The following is a 25,000-nucleotide window of genomic DNA, read 5'->3' as shown; positions in this document are numbered from 1 at the left end:
ACGTCAGCCAATAGATAGTATGAGCTTGGCTAAGAAGCTCATAACATTGCCATCCGGAAGTAAAACGGACCAACACACAAAACTGTGTGTAACCATGAACTTTTAAAGTCAGGTTAATACAGTTTAGTGAGAATTACTCATGAACGTTGATGGCAAAAAACACAAAGACCCGAGTGACGTCAACTTTCTCTTGTAAATCATCTCTCTGTTATGCACTGTATTATTTTTAATATTATATATATATATATATATATATATATATATATATATATATATATATATATATATATATATATATGATTATGATGAGTAAACATTTGAATGCGTTCCTCTTATGGGGACCTGTGCTTGAGTCTGGATGAGACATTTAAGTGACCTCAAACTAGGTACTTTGATAGTGTGCTCTTGGAATCTACATCTGTTTCCTATTTGAACCAATTCCATTTGAATTACTTTTTCTTGGGTGATTTAATTGTAATTCTAGAACTTTTTACTATCCCATTTTCTTCCTTTATACTGGCGCTAATATCACCTAAATGTGTTGCAAGCGCCGTAAAACCCTTTAAAACAAACAACTTTCTATAAAAGCTCAGTTTTTACTTTTTGTATTTATTCCAGGCAATAGGGTTCAACATTTGTGACGTCACTTCCCTCGTAATGGCGCATAGTAACTTAGTAACTGATACTAAACTATCGGAACAATGGCGGACGCCCTTATTCAATGCTTCTCCGACCAGCATAAAAGTGTATCCAGAGGAGAAAAACATTATAAATCTGATCATGTTTTGACTTTTATACTTTCTGATCACATGACATTTGAAAAGTTTTAGCTTTATCCAGAAAGAATAGAAGATACCGATTTTCTTTGTTTAGAACCAAGTTGCTGGTTGCTGGGCGGAAGTGACATCAGACTATTGTTGTTTTGTTTGTTTTTAAGGGTTTTGCGGCGCTTGCAACACATTTAGGTTATATCAGCGCCAGTAAAAAGGAAGAAAATGGGATAGAAAAAGGTTATAGAATTACAAATAAAGCACACAAGAAAAAGTAAGACAAAGGGGAACTGGGAACAAATAGGGATCAGATGTAGATTCCAAGAGCATACCACCAATGTACTTAGTTTGAGATCACCTATAAGTCTCATCCGGGCACAAGCACAAAATCCAACAAAGAGGAATACACTCAAATGCTTAAACTATACATTAAAAATAACAAATAAAATAATACATAACAGAGAGATGATTTACAAGGGAAAAAAGATCATCTCCCAAAACAATAACTATGCATTTGACTGTTTCCCTCCCAGCCAGGGCCAGGACAAAACCATGTAATCTCATTCCAAGACAAAGACAGAAAGCAAGTTGGAAAACAGATATAGGAGGAAAGAAGACACAGTATGTACCTCCCTGCCCACTATGGGAGGCCAGGAACCCCACCCAGGATGCAGGGGGATAGAAGACACAGTATGTACCTCCCTGCCCACTATGGGAGGCCAGGAACCCCACCCAGGATGCAGGGGGATGGAAGACACAGTATGTACCTCCCTGCCCACTATGGGAGGCCAAGAACCCCACCCAGGATGCAGGGGGATAGAAGACACAGTATGTACCTCCCTGCCCACTATGGGAGGCCAGGAACCCCACCCAGGATGCAGGGGGATAGAAGACACAGTATGTACCTCCTGCCCACTATGGGAGGCCAGGAACCCCACCCAGGATGCAGGGGGATAGAAGACACAGTATGCACCTCCCTGCCCACTATGGCAGGCCAGGAACCCCACCCAGGATGCAGGGGGATAGAAGACACAGTATGTACCTCCCTGCCCACTATGGGAGGCCAGGAACCCCACCCAGGATGCAGGGGGATAGAAGACACAGTATGTACCTCCCTGCCTACTATAGGAGCAGGAACCACCAGAATATAGGGGGATAAAGACAAAGTATGTACCTCCTGCCCATATGGGAGGTCAGGACCCCACCCAGGATGCAGGGGGATAGAAGACACAGTATGTACTTCCTGCCCACTATGGGAGGCCCGGAACCACCAGGATCAGGGGGATAGAAGACACAGTATGTACCTCCCTGCCTACTATGGGAGGCCAGGAACTCCACCCAGAATATAGGGGGATAGAAGACACAGTGTGTACCTCCCTGCCCACTATGGGAGGCCAGGAACCCCACCCAGGATGCAGGGGGATAGAAGACACAGTATGTACCTCCCTGCCCACTATGGGAGGTCAGGAACCCCACCCAGGATGCAGGGGGATAGAAGACACAGTATGTACCTTCCTGCCCACTATGGGAGGCCAGGAACCCCACCCAGGATGCAGGGGGATAGAAGACACAGTATGTACCTCCCTGCCTACTATAGGAGGCCAGGAACCCCACCCAGAATATAGGGGGATAGAAGACACAGTATGTACCTCCCTGCCCACTATGGGAGGTCAGGAACCCCACCCAGGATGCAGGGGGATAGAAGACACAGTATGTACCTCCCTGCCCACTATGGGAGGCCAGGAACCCCACCCAGGATGCAGGGGGATAGAAGACACAGTATGTACCTCCCTGCCTACTATGGGAGGCCAGGAACTCCACCCAGAATATAGGGGGATAGAAGACACAGTGTGTACCTCCCTGCCCACTATGGGAGGCCAGGAACCCCACCCAGGATGCAGGGGGATAGAAGACACAGTATTTACCTCCCTGCCCACTATGGGAGGTCAGGAACCCCACCCAGGATGCAGGGGGATAGAAGACACAGTATGTACCTTCCTGCCCACTATGGGAGGCCAGGAACCCCACCAAGCATCAGACTATTGAATCCTATTCCAGTGACAGACATACTCTTACCAAACACATTTTTACCATTGTCGTCCGAAAACACGTCCTTCTATTGTCATTACCAGTCCATCATGATGTGTGCATCAATTTGTCTCAAACCCACATTCTATATTATCTTTCACGACTCAGGTTTGACAATTTTGGACAAGTTGATGATCATTTTAATCGATCGATATTTGAAGGAATAATTATATAATCGAAATTAATTATTATTGTTTATTTATTGGCTTGTACTAGCAATGAAAGAAAAACAAAAGCATTTGACCCTCTTTACCCTAAAAAAACCCAACCCCCCCCCCCCCTCAAAAAACAAAAAACAACAACAAAAAAAAAAAAAAAAAACAAAAAAAAACAAAACAAACAAACTACAAAACTAAAAAAAAAAGAAACAACAAAACAAAAAAAAAATAACAAACAAAACCAAATCAGAAGAAAAAACAAACAACCAAAAACAAACACACATATACTAAAATCAAATCAACAACAAACATTCTAGAGGTCATCGATTTTGTACATTTTTGTTTTATTCAAATAATCGTGAAAAAAATAATATATAAAGATACAATCATCTATGCGTAAATTGTGTGAGGGATGCCAAAATCAACACAGCAGCCAATAATGAAAAAAAAAACCAAACAACAAAAAAAAAAAAAAAAAACACAAAAAAAAAAACAAAACAATTAAATTAGCAAACATATGAAATAAAATTGCAATCATTTAAAACGTGAATCAGTATTTTCTTTTCCAGTGACGCGTCCTTAGGTTATGTATATGTGACCCTTCGCCTCAAAACGGTATTAAGTCGGGATGGTTAAGATGTTGAAAATTGAATTTATAGCCAGAAATATCAGACTTGTGCTGAGTTTGTATGTTTTATTGAGGAGAATGGATACCATATTTCAGGGTGCTAATGCCAACAATTTATATTTTTGATCAGTTTAACATTTAATTCGGCTTTTAAGCATATGGTTCGTTCCGACATAATACCGTTTTGAGACGATGGGTCGCATATAGAAATATTCTCTTGTAAAGTGTACATGCTTCCGTAAAAGTAGAAAATTGGTAGGGGGCTGCCTGAAGCCCGTGATCGTGAAAGTACTAACGAAAGAAAGAGTGAAAATGGAGAGGCTTCGTATGGGAACAAAACAGACAATGGACGTTTTGGTACAAACCCTTCGTCAGCACAACAATGCACAAATAATTTGTGTATTGTTGTGCTGACGAAGGGCTTGTACCCGAAACGTCCATTGTTTGTATCATTCCTATATGACGCATCTCCATTTTCACTCTTTCGTTAGTATTTTCACGTGCTTCTTCCGTAAAGATATAGATGAACAAAAAATGTTTTTTAAATGAAAAAAAAAATCATAAAAAGAAAGATATCTCCAGAGAAGGAAATTACAAGAGAAAAGGATATCGAAAAAGGAAAGAAATAAAAACAAAAACCAACAAGAAAAGGCACAGCACCGTGATCATCAGCCCTTTTTGCTGGTGAGAAGAGAGTAGTCTCCGCTTTCAATTAATTTCAGTTTCAGAAGAAAAAAAAACGTAATGCACATGAGCCCACACCCACTTACACAATCGTCCATCCGTCAGGCCCTCCTCCTCCCCCTCCCCTCACACACACACACAGACACACACACACACACACACACACACACACACACTATTATACATACAAATACATCAGATACATACAAAAACATTCATGTATTGTGTAGTCTATTTCTACGCAACATATGTGACCGTTCGCCTCAAAACGGTATTAAGTCGGGATGATTAAGATGTTGAAAATTGAATTTATAGCCAGAAATATCAACTTGTGTTGAGTTTGTATGTTTTATTGAGGAGAATGGATACCATATTTTAGGGTGCCAATGCCAACAATTTATATTTTTGACCAGTTTTAACATTAAATTCGTTTTTTAAGCATTTGGTTCTTTCCGACATAATACCGTTTTGAGACGATGGGTCACATTTAGACTGGACTAGACACGTCAATTTGAAAATAGAGAATGTCTACAATTTAATTGAAAAATAAATTAGAGAAATCACAGGATTTACGTTTTTACAATAATATAATTTGCATAGCGATACAATTTCAAAGAAATATGTGTCAATACATGACATAATCAATCAGAAGGTGAAAATTTTGGTTTGTATTTTCGAAAAGAATTTGCTCACCAGAGCATTTTAATCTTTATTTGAAGTAAATCGGGTGATTTTTTATGAAGTTATGGTCAGATGTATGGAAAAAGGTATCCAGCAACTTTTCTCAAATTTCATACTTTTTCAACTTGACTAGCTGTTAAAAAATATTTAGAAATGAAATTAAGCTTTGATATTTCCCGAAGATGTACAAAAAGGGTTGATTTAATAATTTATGACAAGAACTCATTTTTGATTTTAAAAATTGACTTTCTAACTAAACTTGGCAATATCTCAGTTCAAACCTTTTCACCATCCGACTGATTATGTCATTTACTGTAACATTGTGACCCATCGCCCTAAAGCGGTATTATGTCGGAATGAATTAGATGAGGGAAATTAAAGGTATAACCTTAAACATGGCGTTTCCATCTGTTCGTTATGAAATGGTAGAGTATAAATACTACTTCTTGCATTGCCAAACGTACTAAAGTCCTATTTCCCACCGTTTTATCTCTAAATTCACTCTTGGGCTACAACACATCCCGACATAATACCGTTTTGATACGGCGGGTCACATATACATTATTTCATCACTGTCGTAGTCTTACAAAACGCCTATTTTCTTCTTCTCATTTTGACTAAAATCTTTACTTCAAACAAGACTCGTCGCGTCTTACTATTATAAATAAAAAGATAAATAAATAAAATTCCCTTTATTCATCCCATAGGGGAAATTTGTATCTAGGGTCTATTCCAAGGGAAGAATTGAATAACCCAGGCGTCAGCCGCAATGCAGCGCCGCAAATAAAACGAATGTCAATAAATGATTCTTATAAATAAAAATTGAGCTAAATCTGAAATTCTGGGTTTATGCCCTTTATAAGAATAAATTTATTGCACTCAATAAGTCACATGACCTTAACCCAAGTTTCAAATTTTTTACCATGGAATCGACCTTCAGTAGTATCAATGTTACTTCAGACCAACACGTACTTATTCGCAGGTCTGATAACCCAAATTGTTATGGGCTCAATGTTGTAATGCAAATACTCTCAAACCAACGCAAAGTATTCTCCATTGCAACAATGTTAAAACAGGCCCACAATACACTTCAACAGTCGTAACGTCACTTCCCTCGTAATAACGCATGGTAACTTAGTAACTGGCTTTAAACTATCGGAACAATGGAGGACGCCCTTATGAACTATTTCTCCGGCGAGCATAAAAGCGTATCTAGAGGAAAAAAAACCCCATAAATCTGATCATGTTTTGACTTTTACACATTCTGATCACATGACATATGAAAAGTTCTAACCAGCATGAAGAATTAAAAGTACCGATTTTCTTTGTTTAGACAAAGAATCAGACTATTGAATCCAATTGCGCTCGGTTATGAGACCTGCAAATAGGTGCACCTAGCTCTAGACATAAACCCTCCTTAAGAGGATTGGTCAAACATTAAATATCGACCAATCAAAATAAGCTTCACAACGTCCAACTCAGACGTCATCAAATTCTAGACATTTTGACTTTGGAATCGTTCGGGATTTGAAGATAACGGTTTGTAACCAAAATAATGTTCGGGATTTGAAGATAAAGATTATTAACCAAAATAATGTTCGGGATTTGAAGATAATGATTTTTAACCAAAATACTGTTCAGGATTTGAGATAAGATTTTTAACCAAAATAATGTTCGGGATTTGAAGATAAAGATTTTTAACCAAAATAATGTTCGGGATTTGAAGATAAAGATTTTTAACCAAAATAATGTTCGGGATTTGAAGATAAAGATTTTTAACCAAAATAATGTTCGGGATTTGAAGATAATGATTTTTAACCAAAATAATTCGGGATTTGAAGATAAGATTATTAACCAAATAATGTTCAGATTGAAGATAATGATTTTTAACCAAATACTGTTCAGGATTTGAAGATAATTTTTAACCAAAATAATGTTCAGGATTTGAAGATAATGATTTTTAACCAAAATACTGTTCAGGATTTGAAGATAATGATTTTTAACCAAAATAATGTTCGGGATTTGAAGATAAAGATTTTTAACCAAAATACTGTTCAGGATTTGAAGATAATGATTTTCAACCAAAATAATGTTCGGGATTTGAAGATAAAGATTTTTAACCAAAATAATGTTCGGGATTTGAAGATGAAGATTTTTAACCAAATTACTGTTCAGGATTTGAAGATAATGATTTTCAACCAAAATAATGTTCGGGATTTGAAGATGAAGATTTTAAACCAAATTACTGTTCGGGATTTGAAGATTAAGAGAGAAAAACATAAATCTGATCATATTTTGATTTTTATAAATTCTGATCACATGACATGTGAAAAAGTTCTAGCACTGATTTTCTTTGTTTAGAACCAAGACATCAGACTATTGAATCGTATTACGGTAAAAAGAAGCGTAGTTTCATTCTATAGGGAATGAGATTAGCGGAAGAGTAGCGTTCCTTGATTGGACGTCACCTTACAGAGAGAACGTCAATTTGGTTTTGAAGTGTCTCAAGCCGCTTTCACCGGAAGCGAGGACGAGAGACGCATGCGCACAACCAACATGACGTTCTTTCTCTAATAACTTTTCCGCCGGTGACGTCACAGACTATGGGTGACGTCCAATCAAGGGACGCTACTCTTCCGCTAATCTCATTCCCTATTGTCTGTCACAGACAATCTATAAAGGGGGCTTATGATTTTCACATGTGCATGACGTATAAAGAGTAATTCATTAACTTTATATCAATTTGATATGAATATTTTGAATAACATTATCATACTCCGATACCATGAATGGTCAGTGTTTGTATTTTGTATTCAGTACATGCGGACATTGGAAATGAAGGCGAATTTATACTGATATTTTTATGTCAGAGATGAGGGTTAAAAAATTATAGAATTTTTATTATCTCATCAGTGAGATTTTTGTCATTCCGTTTTGATCTATGGTTAATGTGTGTATTGGTGATTGAGATACTTGTGATGATGATGAAGATGATGATGATGGTGATGATGATGATGAATGATGATGATGATGATGATGATGATGATGATGATGATGATGATGATGAAGATGGTGATGATGATGATGAAGATGGTGATGATTACAATGATGATGATGGTTATGATGATAATGATGATGATGCTGATGATGGTAATGATGATGATGATGATGATGATGATTATGATGCTGATAATGATGATGTTGATGATGATGATGATACTGATGGTGATGATGATGATGATGATGATAATGATGATGATGATGATGATGATGATGATGGTGATGATGATAATAATGATGATGATGTGCAACATCTTCTTAATCTTCTAGGAAAGGCACAGAGATGCGATATCCCTTGGTTAACCAATAACAGTCCTGATGGTGACAAAAGGGGAAAAAGGAGGAAAATTAGGAATGGTTTTCTTTACGTCACATATTTACTTCACTAACCCCCACTTTTAGCGCCATTGAGATGATAAACTACTCTAGCTATCTTCTGGATAGTGGGGAATCTGCACAAGTTTGTTCCACCACACATCAAATCCCTCAAAGCCAGAAAATTTGATTGAGGAAAATGTCACTTTTCAAAGGAGGAAATTCCTCCTCTGACACAAAAATCGCGGATTTCCGCGGATCCGAGGAAAACCATCAGCACTGCAATATAAATATGACGCTGATTCACACACCATTAGCACCGTATTCACTTGGTATCAATTGGTTTTCCCACACTAGGCAATCGCCAAAAATACGTAATCCAGACTGTCTGCCCTCTACAAATACCATCATTGGCAAATTCAGATTTTAACAAACACCGATCCACACTGACAACGCACAGGCATATCACTCGTACCGCCCATTCCATGACATAAATAACAATGTGAAATTGAATTGTAAGCGTCAATTTAATATACGAAAACAGATATAGATAATGGACGTTTCGGGTTTCCCCTTTATCAACAAAACAGGATGAATGAAACACTTCGGACGAATGAGATAATGTGGTAGTGGCGTTGAAAAGATGAATAAATAAAAACATTGATGGGCAGGAAAGGTGCATGCTATTTCCAGCTCATCAATATTTTTATTTATTCATCTTAACAACGCCACTACCACATTATCTCATTCGTCTGTAGTGTTTCATTCATCCAATTTTGTTGATAAAGGGGAAACCCGAAACGTCCATTTTATCTGTTTTTGTATAAAAAATTGAAGCTTACATTCAATTTCACAATGTTATCTATTTCTTCGAGCTTCGAGCAGCACCATCTACATTCCATGACAATCAACAGATCGTACACAACATGAAGGCAACAGAACTTTTTTCCAGGAAGGAATAGAAGAAGCTCCCAGAAGTAAAAATGAGTGCACCAAGTTGTACACAATTCCCGACTTGTTCTAAGCGCAAACAACATGGCGTAGCGCTTGTCAACAGCGAGGTGGTATTGGCTGCCCTAACCCCGAAGAAGAAGAAGAAGAAGAAGGAGTCCGTTTTGCTGTAGATCTCATTTCAAGATTCTCAAAATCCTCAGTACACAGAATGTGTAGTACATGGCCATGACATAGAACACGAAGCGATTGACCCCGATATTAGTGTGTAAAGAGAGGAAAGTTGTAAAACAGATCACAGCAACTCCTTCTAATGTGTAAACTCCAAATGGCGAAATTTTCGAAATGCGGATTTTTCGAGCTCGTTTGGTTTTAGATGAAGATGAAGATGATGTAGAGGAGGATACTAATGATGATGATGATGTTGATGTTACTGCGTTTGCTTTTGTCGATGATGATATTTTATGTTTCCGTAGTGTGGGTGAGTTCTCTTTACTCTTATCTTGTTGACCTTTGACATTTCCATCCTTGTCATCTGCCAGACAACTTTTTTTAGTCATACACGATTCCCACATTACTGGCACTTCTTGTGATGACGTCATACTGTCTGAACTATTAGGGTTTCGAATCTTGACTCCAGAGTCAACACGCCTTTCTTCATCACGATTACTTGGTTTTACTTTTTGACTATTTGATTTAGCTTTTTCTGAGTGTTGGCTTAGATCTCGATGAATATCAGAATCTTTAGTTCTGGCATCAGAACGTTTATATTCGCTCTTCTCCTTGACTTGGTGTCCTTGAACTTTGCTCTCCTGACTATGAAGGCATGATCTGGTTGTATCATTCCTGGTCTTGGAAAAACGGTTTAAATTAAATTTCGAAAACAAATCTGGTCGTTTTAACTTAGGCTTAGTCATCAACGGCGTGTTGTCAAGGCGTTCGGATGCGTTTTCTTTATTGGAACCAGGATTGCTTCCAGTATGTTTTTGTGGTTCTTTGGATTGTGAAGCAGTATGCGATTGAATTGGTGCCGTGTTCAAAGATGGAAACGATTTCTTTTCGTCAAGGGTTGACGAGGATGAGCAACTACTTTTGTGATTGGATGCAGAGGATGATTCTAAAAGGAGTTCACTGGTCTTTCTAGAGGGTGTGTTGGTGACAGGTGTCCTTTGTGCTTCAAGCTCAATATTTCCCGAGGATTTTCTTGTTGATAGATGTGAAGAAATGGCAGTCTTACAAGACAGATTTTGTCCTTGTTTTGTTTCGAGTGGAGTTGGATCAGCGGTTTGTCTCGTACTCGTAGGGGATTGAGACGAGAATTCAGGATTCTGAATGACCGGACTGGCTTGCAACGTTGTCAGTTGATTAGGCTGTTGTTTGCTTTCCTTCAGTTGCGAAGACATCTTTCCTGACGGCAAATGTGCGGTCATGTTATGGCTCTTTCCTGACGGCAAATGTGCGGTCATTTTATGGCATACAGGTTTTACTGAATCGTTTTCGCTTTGTTTCTTATTGGTCGTGGTAGATTGAGGAGATGGCTGGGGTTCCAACTTCCTATCAAGGTTACAAACGGGCAATGCATTGTGAGGATACCTGAGTTGGGCTTTAGAAGAATTTATTGTTGTGAAAATGTGGGCAGTCGAGTCTTGTGTGAGAGAGGAGTCTGAACGAGGACTCGATACTTGTTTTGATGAGAGATGCCCAACTAATGGTAGAGTTGTATGAACCTGCTGGGAGGGCGTGCCTGTTTCCTTTTTGGTTCCTTGTGAAGTTGACTCTTGTTGGTGAACGGGGATCTTCGATCCTATTTTGCCTTTAGACAATGGGTCAGTTTTACTGACGATTGTTTGGTTTGAATTTCGTTGGTTTGCAAGGTTCCCCAGAGGCGTAGATACAGGATCAGACTGCAATGATATTTGATGTGATTCTAATACTTTAGGATGTGTTTCCTGTGTCAATTGAGGTTTCGGTAGTTCCGGTTTCGAAATGGATGATGGCGATGATGCAGTTCGGGACATACAAAAAGGGCTTGGTCTAAGGACCTCTGTTTTGGGTATTTCTTGATTTGCTGTGCCGTTGCGACTGCTGTCGGTTTTGTTTGACACTTCTTTTCTATAGCATTCTCCTTTTCCTTTTATCTCAGATTTCATCACACTTTCAAGATCTGTTTTTGAACCTACACTATATATATCAAAATTTGAAAACTGTTTAGGAGAATTTGCGTTGTGTCTAGTTTCAGTCTGAGGTGTAAACGCATCTGATGTCTTTCTATTCGGATCTTGCTGGACATGCTCCATGCCAGACACTTCCTTCGTCGTCGAGGTCTGTTGTTGGGAAACATTGGTGTTTATATGAGAAAGATCTGGTCTAGATAACTCTTTTGTTCCAGACAGAGATGTACAAGCAGCATCAGTTGTTCCAAGTCTATTTGTTTCTTTTGTGTGAACAGAAATAGTAGAATCCAGCGGAGAAGCATCGGCAGCATAAAGATTTTTGGATCCAACAGGCATATCAGAATCTGTTAGAGTATTCCCTGAATGTTGCAGCGATATAGTCTTGGGCGTCTCTGTGATTACAAATGGTTTATAATAAAGGTCAGCGTGTTGCCTTGGGTCGTGAATAAACATCTTTGGGGGCTCTGTCGGGGACTCAAGCTCCTCAGAGGATTCGCTTTCTGAATCGTCGAAAAATATCGGCGTTGATTCCCTTGGAGGGCGTAACCCTTCTAGGTCACCGATTAGAAATTCACCTTTCTCACTGGAAGTTATGCCCCTTGTTGCCTTCCCACGGCTGTCCTTGTTTGGGACGGTGAGAAAAAATGGTTTTCTTGTGTTGAAGTTATCTGTAATATTTTGACTTAAAGTTTTCCTACCTTTTACATCGGATTGACTACAATAATTTCTATTTATATCATCGAGCTCGTTTTCATTATCAGAGCCGTCGTTTTTATTTGCGTCGTTAAATTCAGAATTTTCAGCTTCTGGACTTTTGGTATATTGCAAAAACTGTGATGGAAATTTTTGTCTTTTGCTAATTTCACTTTTGGAGTTTTTGGTAATAATGTTCTTTTCGGGTTCAAGAATATTTTCTTCGTCATCATCCATCGTTTCAAGGTAAATAGACGGTGATGTGGGACCTTCTCTGAACAAAACATCATCGCCCTGTGTCTTGTTTGAACTGTGAAGACAAACCCGTGAGATTTGCATACCGTCTTTTATCATTTCATCGCCTTTCTCGGATCCAAATTGAACTTTGTTCCTTGGATCGTCTGCGTGATCACAATTCTCATTGACTTGTAAATGGCCAAGCTTGTTTTCTTTTGAGGTTTGACTTTCAGAAATTTTATTTTTGGATTGGTTTTCAACGTTTTCCACCTCATTTTGTGTTTGGGAAGAGTTTTTATCAGGCGAAACGATGTTAGACGTTTTTCTTGTATCAGAAATTTCTGATGTTATGTTGTTGTCAGTGGCACCAGAAATGCTGTGTTCAATGTTTTCCTTTGAATCGGACGGACGGGCACCAGAAATGCTGTGTCCTATGTTTTCCTTTGAATTGGACGTATTGGCACCAGAAATGATGTGTCCTATGTTTTCCTTTGAATCGGACGTATTGGCACCAGAAATCCTGTGTCCAATGTTTTCCTTTGAATCGGACGGAGGAAAGAAGGGGTTGAATTGGTGTTGTTGCAGACGAGGTATTTTGCTCTTTCTGTGTTCAAACACCTCGTCATCGTTTTCTTTGTCGTCATTGCCGTCACCATTTTCGTCATCGGCATTTTTGTCACTGCATTCATCTCCAAGATCTGTGAAGAGAAATAAAATGAAAGAATTAACACAAAGAATCAAGTATGACTGCTTATATTTATATGTATAAATTGCCATAAATGAAGTATCTAATTAGAACAAGGGTCCTTTATAAATGACCTTTAAGATTTTAAGCTCTATAAAATCATATCGAAAATGAATCAGTATTTAAGGTCCATTTCTTTTCATAGAACAGTTCGTATTTCCTCCTCGCTTCTTTCCATATACAAGTAGGATATAGAAAGGTGTTATTTCCCCAACTCATATATTTAATTTTCATCGGGACATCCACACATTTTGAAAGTTAAATCTCATGCATAAATAAAAGGCTAGCTCTACATAATTCAAGCTTCATCATGCAACAAATGGCATTTTAATGTTTTAAAATAAACTAATACAAGAAGTATCCTAGAGCATGCAAAAAATAAAAGATTTAATTATAGCACTGTTAAACATTGCGGTGATTCTTTGTTAAAACTTAATCTTACTGTTTACTTGTGACATCTTAGGGAGGCTAATAGTCAAGGCTTTTAGCATACTACAGCTGTGTTCAACCATGACTATCTGACTGTTTACTTGTTACATCATAGGGGGGCTAGTAGTAGAGGTTTTATAGCATACTCGAGCTGTGTTCAACCATGACTATGGTTTATCTGACAGTTTACTTGTTACATCTAAGGGAGGCTAATAGTCAAGGCTTTTAGCATACTCGAGCTGTGTTCAACCATGACTATCGTTTTGCTTGGGTCTTCGCGTCTTGGGAGACTCGGAGCATCTGGTAAAAACTACTTCCGGGTGGGGATATTATTATATCTATCTGGTTGGTGGTTTTAGGATTACGAGAAAGTGAATAAGCCTTCGCAGAGAAGTTGAATGAGCATGACAGTGTAGTGTAAACCAACATATGATGGTGTTGTTGTTGTTATTCTATTTCTTCTTCTTATTTCTTCTTCTTACTTCTTCATCATCATCATCATCATCATCATCATCATCATCATCATCATCATCATCATCATCATCATCATCATCATCTTCTTCTTCTTCTTCTTCTTCTTCTACTACTTTATTTCTTCTTCTTACCTCTTCTGCCTCCGTATCCACATCCTCCTTATACTCATCCTCTCTTACTATTCTTTCTACTAATCACCCTCCTCCTCCTCCTTCTCCTCCTCTTCATCCTCCTCCTCTTACTCCTTAAAGGCCGTCAGTCCATCCACATCGTTTATTGTGTACAATTTTATCTCCAATCTTTATTCAATTCCGAAGACGTTGTTGTACTACATAAAACTGCGTTCATTTATTCATTGAAGTGGATATCGGATGCTCAACGCAGTGTAACTATAAAGTGCACCGCACATTTATTTTTCAATGAACACCTTTTTTGCATATACAGTTAATAAATCATAAATTCCTGTTAAGTCCGATATTTGTGGTATAAAATTGTAATATATTTGCCACTTTTACTTCACCAGACACACGAAACTTTCATGTGTAATTTACTTTATTAAATTAAAATTCCACAAATTTTAGCATCGTATTAAAGCATTTTCTAGTTGATGTCATTCTACCATTTTGTAGTTGACGTTATTCTACCATTTTGTAGTTGACGTCAGTCTACCATTTTGTAGTTGACGTCATTCTACCATTTTGTAGTTGACGTCATTCTACCATTTTGTAGTTGACGTCAGTCTACCATTTTGTAGTTGACGTCATTCTACCATTTTGTAGTTGACGTCTCCCATTTTGCAGTGACGTCATCTACCATTTTGCAGTTGACGTCAATCTACCATTTTCTAGTTGACGTTATGCTACTATTTTGTAGGTGACGTCATTCTACCATTTTTTAGTTGACGTCAGTCTACCATTTTGTAGTTGACGTCATTCTACTATTTTGTAGTTGACGTCATTCTAACATTTTGTAGTTGACGTCACTCTACCATTTTGTAGTTGCGAACCAAGGGAGATGAGCATTCCTTCTTCAAAATATTCCTTTATATCTATATCTGATTGGCCCACATTCCAGATGCATTCGTGTGATCTTTGAATCCATTTGATTTTTAGTTGTCAGCCATCACTAGTAATAATCTGACTAAAATCAGTCTGTGTCTATTTAAACACTTTTCAAATGATAAAAGTGCAGACAAGTTCCCACATAGTCTAAGTAGACACAAATTTACGATAGATGCGAGTAATAGGCTTCACAAGTCGTGATGTCACTTCCCTCGAAATGACGCATAGCATCTTAGTAACTGGTTCTAAACTATTGGAACAATGGCGGACGAACTGATGAAATACTTCTCCGACGAGCATAACAGTGTATCCAAGGAGAAAATAATTATAAATCTGATCACGTTTTGAATTTTATACATCCTGATCACTCGACAAGCGAAAAAGTTCTAGCCAGCATGAAGAATGTTTAGAATCAAGCTGCTGGCTGCTAGGCGGACGTGACATCAAACTATTGAATCCTATTTCCTTCAATTTTGAACTGTTTGACTTATCAAAAAAAAAAACACATCTTTTTCCAAATGATTTGGGTGAAAATACTCCGACACCGACATGACCTGAAATAATAGTTCTCTGGTTTTGTTTAGAGGGCTGAAGCCGAAGTGAAATTTGCTCTCATGGTAATAATACATTTCAAACATCGATCGCCTTCTTGTGTGCAATACGTCCTGCTACTGTCAGGTATTGGTAACTATAAACTTTTTCCGTTGTTAAAATTCATTGACTTATTTCTATGTGATCCATGATTATTCTTTTCTATGTACTGCAACATCTAGTATCAAAACCGCATTCACAGTTTAAATGGTAAAGTTGTATTCCTTTATTCCTGTTTTTAGTGGTAATGTTGTTTCCTTTATTGCTGTTTTAAGTGGTAAAGTTGTATTCCTTTATTGCTGTTTTTAGTGGTAAAGTTGTTTTCCTTTATTGCTGTTTTAAGTAGTAAAGTTGTATTCCTTTATTGTTGTTTTAGTGGTAAAGTTGTATTCCTTTATTCCTGTTTTAAGTAGTAAAGTTGTATTCCTTTATTGTTGTTTTAGTGGTAAAGTTGTATTCCTTTATTGTTGTTTTAAGTGGTAAAGTTGTATTCCTTTATTGTTGTTTTAGTGGTAAAGTTGTATTCCTTTATTGTTGTTTTAGTGGTAAAGTTGTATTCCTTTATTGTTGTTTTAGTGGTAAAGTTGTATTCCTTTATTGTTGTTTTAGTGGTAAAGTTGTATTCCTTTATTGTTGTTTTAAGTGGTAAAGTTGTATTCCTTTATTCCTGTTTTAGTGGTAAAGTTGTTTTCCTTTATTCCTGTTTTAGTGGTAAAGTTGTATTCCTTTATTGTTGTTTTAGTGGTAAAGTTGTATTCCTTTATTCCTGTTTTAAGTAGTAAAGTTGTATTCCTTTATTGTTGTTTTTAGTGGTAAAGTTGTATTCCTTTATTGTTGTTTTAAGTGGTAAAGTTGTATTCCTTTATTGTTGTTTTAGTGGTAAAGTTGTATTCCTTTATTGTTGTTTTAAGTAGTAAAGTTGTATTCATTTATTGTTGTTTTAGTGGTAAAGTTGTATTCCTTTATTGTTGTTTTAGTGGTAAAGTTGTATTCCTTTATTCCTGTTTTAAGTAGTAAAGTTGTATTCCTTTATTGTTGTTTTAGTGGTAAAGTTGTATTCCTTTATTGTTGTTTTAAGTAGTAAAGTTGTATTCCTTTATTCCTGTTTTAGTGGTAAAGTTGTATTCCTTTATTGTTGTTTTAGTGGTAAAGTTGTATTCCTTTATTGTTGTTTTAGTGGTAAAGTTGTATTCCTTTATTCCTGTTTTAAGTAGTAAAGTTGTAATCCTTTATTGTTGTTTTAGTGGTAAAGTTGTATTCCTTTATTGTTGTTTTAGTGGTAAAGTTGTATTCCTTTATTGTTGTTTTAAGTAGTAAAGTTGTATTCCTTTATTGTTGTTTTAAGTGGTAAAGTTGTATTCCTTTATTTTTGTTTTAAGTGGTAAAGTTGTATTCCTTTATTGTTGTTTTAAGTGGTAAAGTTGTATTCCTTTATTCCTGTTTTAAGTCGTAAAGTTGTATTCCTTTATTGTTGTTTTAAGTGGTAAAGTTGTATTCCTTTATTGTTGTTTTAAGTGGTAAAGTTGTATTCCTTTATTCCTGTTTTAAGTGGTAAAGTTGTATTCCTTTATTCCTGTTTTAAGTGGTAAAGTTGTATTCCTTTATTGTTGTTTTAGTGGTAAAGTTGTATTCCTTTATTGATGTTTTAGTGGTAAAGTTGTATTCCTTTATTGTTGTTTTAGTGGTAAAGTTGTATTCCTTTATTGTTGTTTTAAGTGGTAAAGTTGTATTCCTTTATTGTTGTTTTAAGTGGTAAAGTTGTATTCCTTTATTCCTGTTTTAGTGGTAAAGTTGTATTCCTTTATTGTTGTTTTAGTGGTAAAGTTGTATTCCTTTATTGTTGTTTTAAGTGGTAAAGTTGTTTTCCTTTATTGTTGTTTTAGTGGTAAAGTTGTATTCCTTTATTGTTGTTTTAGTGGTAAAGTTGTATTCCTTTATTGTTGTTTTAAGTGGTAAAGTTGTATTCCTTTATTGTTGTTTTAAGTGGTAAAGTTGTATTCCTTTATTCCTGTTTTAAGTGGTAAAGTTGTATTCCTTTATTCCTGTTTTAAGTGGTAAAGTTGTATTCCTTTATTCCTGTTTTTAGTAGTAAAGTTGTATTCCTTTATTGTTGTTTTAAGTGGTAAAGTTGTATTCCTTTATTCCTGTTTTAAGTGGTAAAGTTGTATTCCTTTATTCCTGTTTTAAGTGGTAAAGTTGTATTCCTTTATTCCTGTTTTAAGTGGTAAAGTTGTATTCCTTTATTCCTGTTTTAAGTGGTAAAGTTGTATTCCTTTATTGTTGTTTTAAGTGGTAAAGTTGTATTCCTTTATTGTTGTTTTAAGTGGTAAAGTTGTATTCCTTTATTCCTGTTTTAAGTGGTAAAGTTGTATTCCTTTATTGTTGTTTTAAGTGGTAAAGTTGTATTCCTTTATTGTTGTTTTAAGTGGTAAAGTTGTATTCCTTTATTGTTGTTTTAAGTGGTAAAGTTGTATTCCTTTATTCCTGTTTTAGTGGTAAAGTTGTATTCCTTTATTGTTGTTTTAAGTGGTAAAGTTGTATTCCTTTATTGTTGTTTTAAGTGGTAAAGTTGTATTCCTTTATTCCTGTTTTAAGTGGTAAAGTTGTATTCCTTTATTCCTGTTTTAGTGGTAAAGTTGTATTCCTTTATTGTTGTTTTAGTGGTAAAGTTGTATTCCTTTATTGTTGTTTTAAGTGGTAAAGTTGTTTTCCTTTATTGTTGTTTTAGTGGTAAAGTTGTATTCCTTTATTGTTGTTTTAGTGGTAAAGTTGTATTCCTGTATTGTTGTTTTAGTGGTAAAGTTGTATTCCTTTATTGTTGTTTTAGTGGTAAAGTTGTATTCCTTTATTCCTGTTTTAAGTGGTAAAGTTGTATTCCTTTATTCCTGTTTTAAGTAGTAAAGTTGTATTCCTTTATTCCTGTTTTAGTGGTAAAGTTGTATTCCTTTATTGTTGTTTTAGTGGTAAAGTTGTATTCCTTTATTCCTGTTTTAGTGGTAAAGTTGTTTTCCTTTATTCCTGTTTTAGTGGTAAAGTTGTATTCCTTTATTGTTGTTTTAAGTGGTAAAGTTGTATTCCTTTATTGTTGTTTTTTGCCAAACTCTGAAACGATATAGGTAGATGGTGCCAATAATGATTATGGTAATATTGTTAAGGATGATATTAATGAAAGTAAACGTGGTAGTAGTAGTTGTTGTTTTAGTAGTAGTGGTAGTAGTAGTAGTAGTAGTAGTAGTAGTAGTAGTAGTAGTAGTAGTAGTAGTAGTAGTAGTAGTAGTAGTAGTAGTAGTAGTAGTAGTAGTAGTAGTAGTAGTAGTAGTAGTAGTAATACTAGTAGTAGTCGTAGTAGTAGTAGTAGTATAGTAGTAGTAGTATGTAGTAGTAGTAGTAGTAGTAGTAGTAGTAGTAGTAGTAGTAGTAGTAGTAGTAGTAGTAGTAGTGTGTAGTATAGTAGTAGTAGTTAGTAGTAGTATAGTAGTAGTAGTAGTGTTAGTAGTAGTTAGTAGTAGTAGTAGTAGTAGTAGTAGTAGTAGTAGTATAGTAGTAGTAGTAGTAGTAGTAGTATGTATAGTAGTAGTAGTAGTAGTAGAGTAGTAGTAGTAGTGTAGTGTAGTGTAGTAGTAGTAGTAGTATAGTAGTAGTAGTAGTGTAGTAGTATAGTAGTAGTATAGTAGTATAGTCAGTAGTAGTGTATGTAGTAGTAGTAGTAGTAGTAGCAGCAGCAGTAAATGGTGATGATGATGATGTTGATAATGATGATGATGATGGTCGTGGTGTTGTTGTTGGTGGTGGTGTTAACGATGATGATGGTAATGGTGATAATGACATCAATAATTATAATTATAAATGTGCTTTTTGTCAAATTTATTTTTATTATCATTTATTTGTAAAAAAAAGTCTTGAAACGATTTATAAAGACAGGGCCGGTAAAATAAAGACATTTCTGTAGTAAAATGTCATTTAATTTTCTTCTTCGTTCTTATATGATTGAACAGTTTCGCAAACGGTATAAAATGATTAAGCACCAATGAAAAAAAAAAAACCTACGCCAATCATTTCTTTATTATTCTGATTGCAGTGAGTTGTGATAATTGCTCCTTTTGCGCCAGCATAGCAGATATTGAGCTGCCGTTTTATTGAAGAACACAGTATGTGCTATTCGGTTACCATTGCTTATACTGTGTTTTTTTTTTTTTAAAACAACGGGGGTATGGCTGTGACAGCCTCGTTCATTCAAATCATTTACACCCAAATTGAATTCGATGTTAAACGTAAGTAATGACAAAGTGATAGAATGAGGGAATAACATTTGATTTTGTTCCCAGTCTCCAAAAGCGAATACTGGTGGGTTTTTAAAAAAATACAGAATATCATCCAACCGAAAGATAAGGTCTTGAGGCCCTGACTTTGAGAGAGGCGACGAAGTGATGATATACGTCTTTTGAAATAACAGAAAAATTTAAAAATTTGGAATTCGATATATCTAGAGGGTTCTCCGAATTTTAACCCCTCAAGAGACTTTTCTCAATAGATATTCTAAAGCTAGAAACGTCATTGGGCCTCCAACAGGCTGAGAAAAGAAAAGTAGAGCATTTATATAGCGCAATATCCACTAAACATGCTAAAAGCCCTTTACAAAGGGTCCCTGGCCAACAGCAACACGAAACATATAGAACAAGACATGACGCCTGCTAGACGATATTACATTTTTTCCCAACAGAGACAACGCGTTAACGGCCAGGTACTCATTATACACCCCAGTACGGTGAGAGAATGTGAGTAAAGAGCCTTTTCCAAGGACTCAACTATGCGCCGAGCAAGGCTCGAACCCAGGACCTTCCGATCCGAAAACGAGTGTCATACCATAAGACCACATAGCCGCACAAAAAAAAGACCAAAAATATTTTTAAAAACCCAAAAACCTCTCAGGAAGGAATAAAGAAGTTTAAGCAAAAGAAAATGATTACTTACTTCTAGCAATTGTCCGTATCGAGTTGTAGACAAATGGCCGAACTTTGGTACCAGACCCGTCCTCTTCAATGTCTTTATTCGTGGGAGAATGAGTGCTAAGCTCATTCAACGATAGTCGAGATGTTGACGAAGATGATGGTGATGTTGGTGAAGATGACGACCGAATTGAGCTGGTGTTGTTTTTATACTTATCACTAGCCATTCCAGCAGAAATTTCTAAATTATCCGGTTTTATGACATCATCGGACCAACTGGAAAGTCGTTTGTATCTGGGGATGTCGAAACTTCCTAAATGGACGGACGCTCTTTTCTTGGCGTTGTCCCGAATGTGTTTACTATCCGACTGGACTTGGATAATTATTTCATGGAAAGACTTTCGTTTGGCTTTCACGTCCACTGAGAGCTTCGACAGCTCGGCGTGAGTCCTGAGAGCCGAGCTTGTTTTGGATATGGTCAAAGTAGTAGACGCTGCTGCGGAAACGGGGCTGAGTAAGGATTTCTCCGATGAAGTGGGTGATTGAATGGAGTTTGTGAAAGATGCAAAAGTTTGTTTGATGTCACTGATAGACATCGCTCGTTTTAAAAGTTCTTCATCTCTTTGAACCTTTTCGCTTTCTGATATCGAAGATTTCTTTTTTGGTCGATCTAAAGATTTCGTCAGAGCGTCACGAATATCAGAAAGAGATCCGGATCGTTTGATTCTCTGCAGAGACGTATCGTCTTCTATACTGTTTCTTTTCTGCCTACTCCTACTCGGTCTCCCAAGAGTTAAGGAGCCGGACATATCAAACGATTGCTTCAAGTCCGAAATGGAATAGTTGTGTTTTTCCAGAATGTCGTCCCAGTATTTGTGCTCGGCCTCGTCTATTAGAGCCGACCCACCTCTCGTTTCCAGACTCTTTCTCAGGTCGGTAAATGTATAATCTCGTTTATGAATTTTAACTTCAAACTCTTCTTTTTGAAGTTCGGCTTTTCTGAGATCCTCTTGTCTTCTCTTTTCTGCTTCCTCCAGGATTCTCTTCTTTCTAAACTCAGCCCTTTCCTCTTTCTTTAGCTTCTCCTCTTCGAACTGCCTCTGCAGCTGTTCTAATCGTATCTTTTCTTTTCTCAGCTGCATTAATTTTTCTTCTTTCTGTTCTTGTTCAAGTCTCTCTTTTCGTTTCAATTTTTCTTGCTTCTCCTTCTGCTGCAACTCCATCTTCTGTCGCAACTGCTTTTCTCGCAAGATTTCTTTCTCTTTATTCAAAATTTCTTCCTGTTTTATTCTTTCCATTTCCTCTTCTCGTGCTAACCTTTCTTCCTCCACTTTTCTTGCCATCTCCCTTGCTTCTCTCTCCATAACTTCCTTTTCTTTTTCCCTTTTCTCAAGTTCCTCCCTCCTCTCTTTCTCTATTCTTTCAACTATTTTTCTATCTTCCTTCTCCCTCCTTTCTTTCTCCTGTCGCTCTTTCTCTTTTTGGTCTCTCTCCATCTTCTCTTTTTCTTCCCTCGCCTTTCTTTCTTTTTCTTCTTCCTCTCTCTTTATCTCCTCCTCTCTTTTCTTTCTCAAAGTTTCTTCTCTTTGTATTCTTTCCCTCTCAAATCTCTCTATTTTTTCTTTTTCCTCCAACCTCTTCTTCTCTTGTTCTTCTTTCTCTCTTCTCTCTATCTCCTCTCGCTCTTTTCTGTGTCTTTCTTCTGCCTCCTTCTTAAGTTTTTCATCCCTTTCCTTTCTCTCCCTTTCTTCAAATTTCTTCCTCTCATCTTCCTCTCTTTTTCGCCTGTCCATATCCTCTTTTCTTAACCTTTCTCTTTCTTCTTTTTCTCTTTTTTCCTTTTCTTCTCTTTCCTCTTTTGCTTTTCTTTCGTTAAATTCCCTTTCTTTTCTTTCCTTTTCTTCTCTACTTCTCCGTTCCTTCTCCTCTTTATCTTTCTTTTCCTTTTCCTGTCTCTCTCGTCTTTCTTTTTCTTCTCTCTCCTTTCTTTCCTTTTCTTCCCTTTCAACTTTCTCTTTGAGCTCTTTTTCTCTTTTTCTCTTTTCTTCTTGATCTCTTCTAATTTTTTCATCTTTTTCTCGTCTGGCCATTTCTTCTTTCTCCTTTTGAATCAACATCGAGGCAAATTTATCTTTCACGCTAGAAGAAGCAGGACTTATCGCTGACATTTTTATCGCCACGCTCGGCTTTTCCTTGTCCTCCGTGGTCAGAGTAAATTTCTGAAGAACGCTCTTCTGAAGAACGGCCTTGGGCTTTGAGCCAGAAGTGTCGGAATGGGATTTGATTTTCTGTTCCACGTTTTCTCCGTTCCTGTTTTTGTCTTCGAATAAAGACTTGGCTTTATTCAACCCGCCGTTTCTTAACTCTCGTTTAATTCTTTTCTCTTTCTCCAACTTTAACTTTTCTTCTTCCTTCCTTCTCTGCTCCGCCAATCTTTTCCTTTCTCTCGCCTCTTCCTCTCTGATCTTATTTTCCTCTTCTTTCCTCCTTGCTTCGTACAGTTTCATCTCTTCTTCTTTCTGCTTTTCCTCCTGTAATCTCACTTCTTCTTCTTTCCTCCTCACTTCTTCCTGATGCGCTCTCTCTAATTGAAGTCTTCGTTTTTCTTCCTCCACCCTCATAGCCTCTTGTTTCTTTTTCTCTTCTTCCTTTCTCAACATCTCCTCTTTTATTCTCTTCTCTTCTCTTCGCCTCTCTTCTTCTTTCCGTCTTTCCTCCTCTCTTACTCTCTCTTCTTCTTTCCGTCTTTCCTCCTCTTTTCTTCTCTCTTCTTCTCTTTCTATTTCCTCTTTCTTCCTTAGCTCCTCTTTCCTTCTCTCCTCTTCTTTTCTTCTCTCTTGCTCTAGTCTCTGTCGCTCCAGTTCCCTTTTCCTTTCCTCTTCTTTTCTCTCTTCTTCTACTCTTACTCTTTCTTCTTCCCAAAGTCTCCTTTCTTCTTTCAATCTCTCCTCTTCTTTCCTCCTATCTTGTTCAATCCTAATTTCCTCATTTCTTCTTTTTTCCTCCTCCTGCCTTCGCAACTCTTCTTCTCTCTTACTCTCTTCCTCTTCTTTCCTTTTCTTCTCCTTCTCCTCCTCTTCTTTTTTCTGCTGCCTCTTTAACCTCCTCTGTCTTATAGCCTCCTCTCTCCTTCTTCCCTCCTCCTCTTTATCCCTCCATCTCTGCCTTTCACGTTCCATTTCCTCCTCTTCTCTCTTTTCCTTCTCAACCCGTGCCATTTCCTCCGCTTCTCTCTTCTTCCTTCCCTCCTCCTCCTCTTTAACTCTCACCCGTTCCTCTTCTTCTGCCCGCCTCTTCCTCTCTTCATCCTCCTGTTCTTTCTCCTCCTCCATCCTCCTCCTTTTTGCCTCCACCCTCGCATCTCGCTCCTTCCGTCTAAAATGCCGCCTCGCCAACATGCGACCATAGCTTGGATTTCGGTCTCGCTCATCCGCGAAGCCGTTTTGATCTCTGATGACGTGTTTTGTGTCGTCATCATCATCGTCTTCATCGTCATCAACAAAAACTGTCGAGCAAAAATGAAAGAAAGCAAGACTGGTCTAAAATGCTTACAACATGCCAATTTTCTATCTATCTATCTATCTATCAGGAACTAAAATTTTGCTGAGTATTGACCGGATTTTAAAAGTTCATCTAATTTGAAGGCGCCTTATTTGCATATTAATGCTATGCGTTTTGGTAAATTACTCACAACATCCGCCAGCGTTTCAACACAAAAACCTATGTGTAACCTTTAACGTTTAAAGTCTGACTGATAAAATGTTCTGAGAACTAATCAATAAAAAGGCTGTCGAATAACAATAACAAATAGATGAATGATGTCAAATTCGTTCCATCTACTTACTGGCAATAAGCTCGGTATTGAAAACACAGGATTACATTTAACACAGCTTTAGACTTTTTAACATTGGTAGACATAGAAACCCAAACCAGTCAATACTCAAACCATGACGTATGCACGTCCACCACACACTAGGCGTACTCTGACCAAATATTTTGAGAAACAAATGACTACACATCTTTTATTTCAAATAACAATCTTATTATTATCAAGGGGCCGCCAAACTTGTCCAAAAAAAAAAACACAAATTCCTCAAACTTTTATCTATTTCTTTCCGAGGTCCAAAATCTCAGTTGGTAGAGCACTGGCTTCACACGCAAAAGGACCGAGATTGATCCCATGTGAAGTCGAGATTTTTTTCTATCCCCCCCCCCCTCTCTCTCTCTCTTTCTCTCTCTCTTTCTTTCTCTCTATCTATCTATCTATCTATCTATCTATCAACAAAACAACTCAGTCCTGACGATGGCAAATTAA

The 25,000-nt window shown here is 37.1% G+C and overlaps 1 protein-coding gene across 1 annotated transcript in view; it reads right to left on the bottom strand.

The window, feature by feature from the left end:
- Positions 1-9,174: 9,174 nt before the first annotated feature.
- LOC144956410 (uncharacterized) overlaps positions 9,175-25,000 on the bottom strand; it is a 90,356-nt gene continuing 74,530 nt past the window's right edge. Inside the window, exons 6-7 of the mRNA XM_078886912.1 lie at positions 20,711-24,190; positions 9,175-13,137 (exon numbers count right to left, since the gene is read on the bottom strand). Of these exons, the coding sequence (XP_078743038.1) occupies positions 9,512-13,137; positions 20,711-24,190 (7,106 nt within the window). The 3' untranslated portion in view covers positions 9,175-9,511. The remainder of the gene's footprint in view (positions 13,138-20,710; positions 24,191-25,000) is intronic.

The sequence above is a fragment of the Berghia stephanieae genome, chromosome 11, assembly GCF_034508935.2.
Source record: "Berghia stephanieae isolate SIO BIC M18660-M18661 chromosome 11, UCSD_Bste_1.3, whole genome shotgun sequence".
Classification (NCBI taxonomy): Eukaryota; Metazoa; Mollusca; class Gastropoda; order Nudibranchia; family Aeolidiidae; genus Berghia; species Berghia stephanieae.
This window is presented reverse-complemented; position numbering and strand designations above follow the sequence as displayed.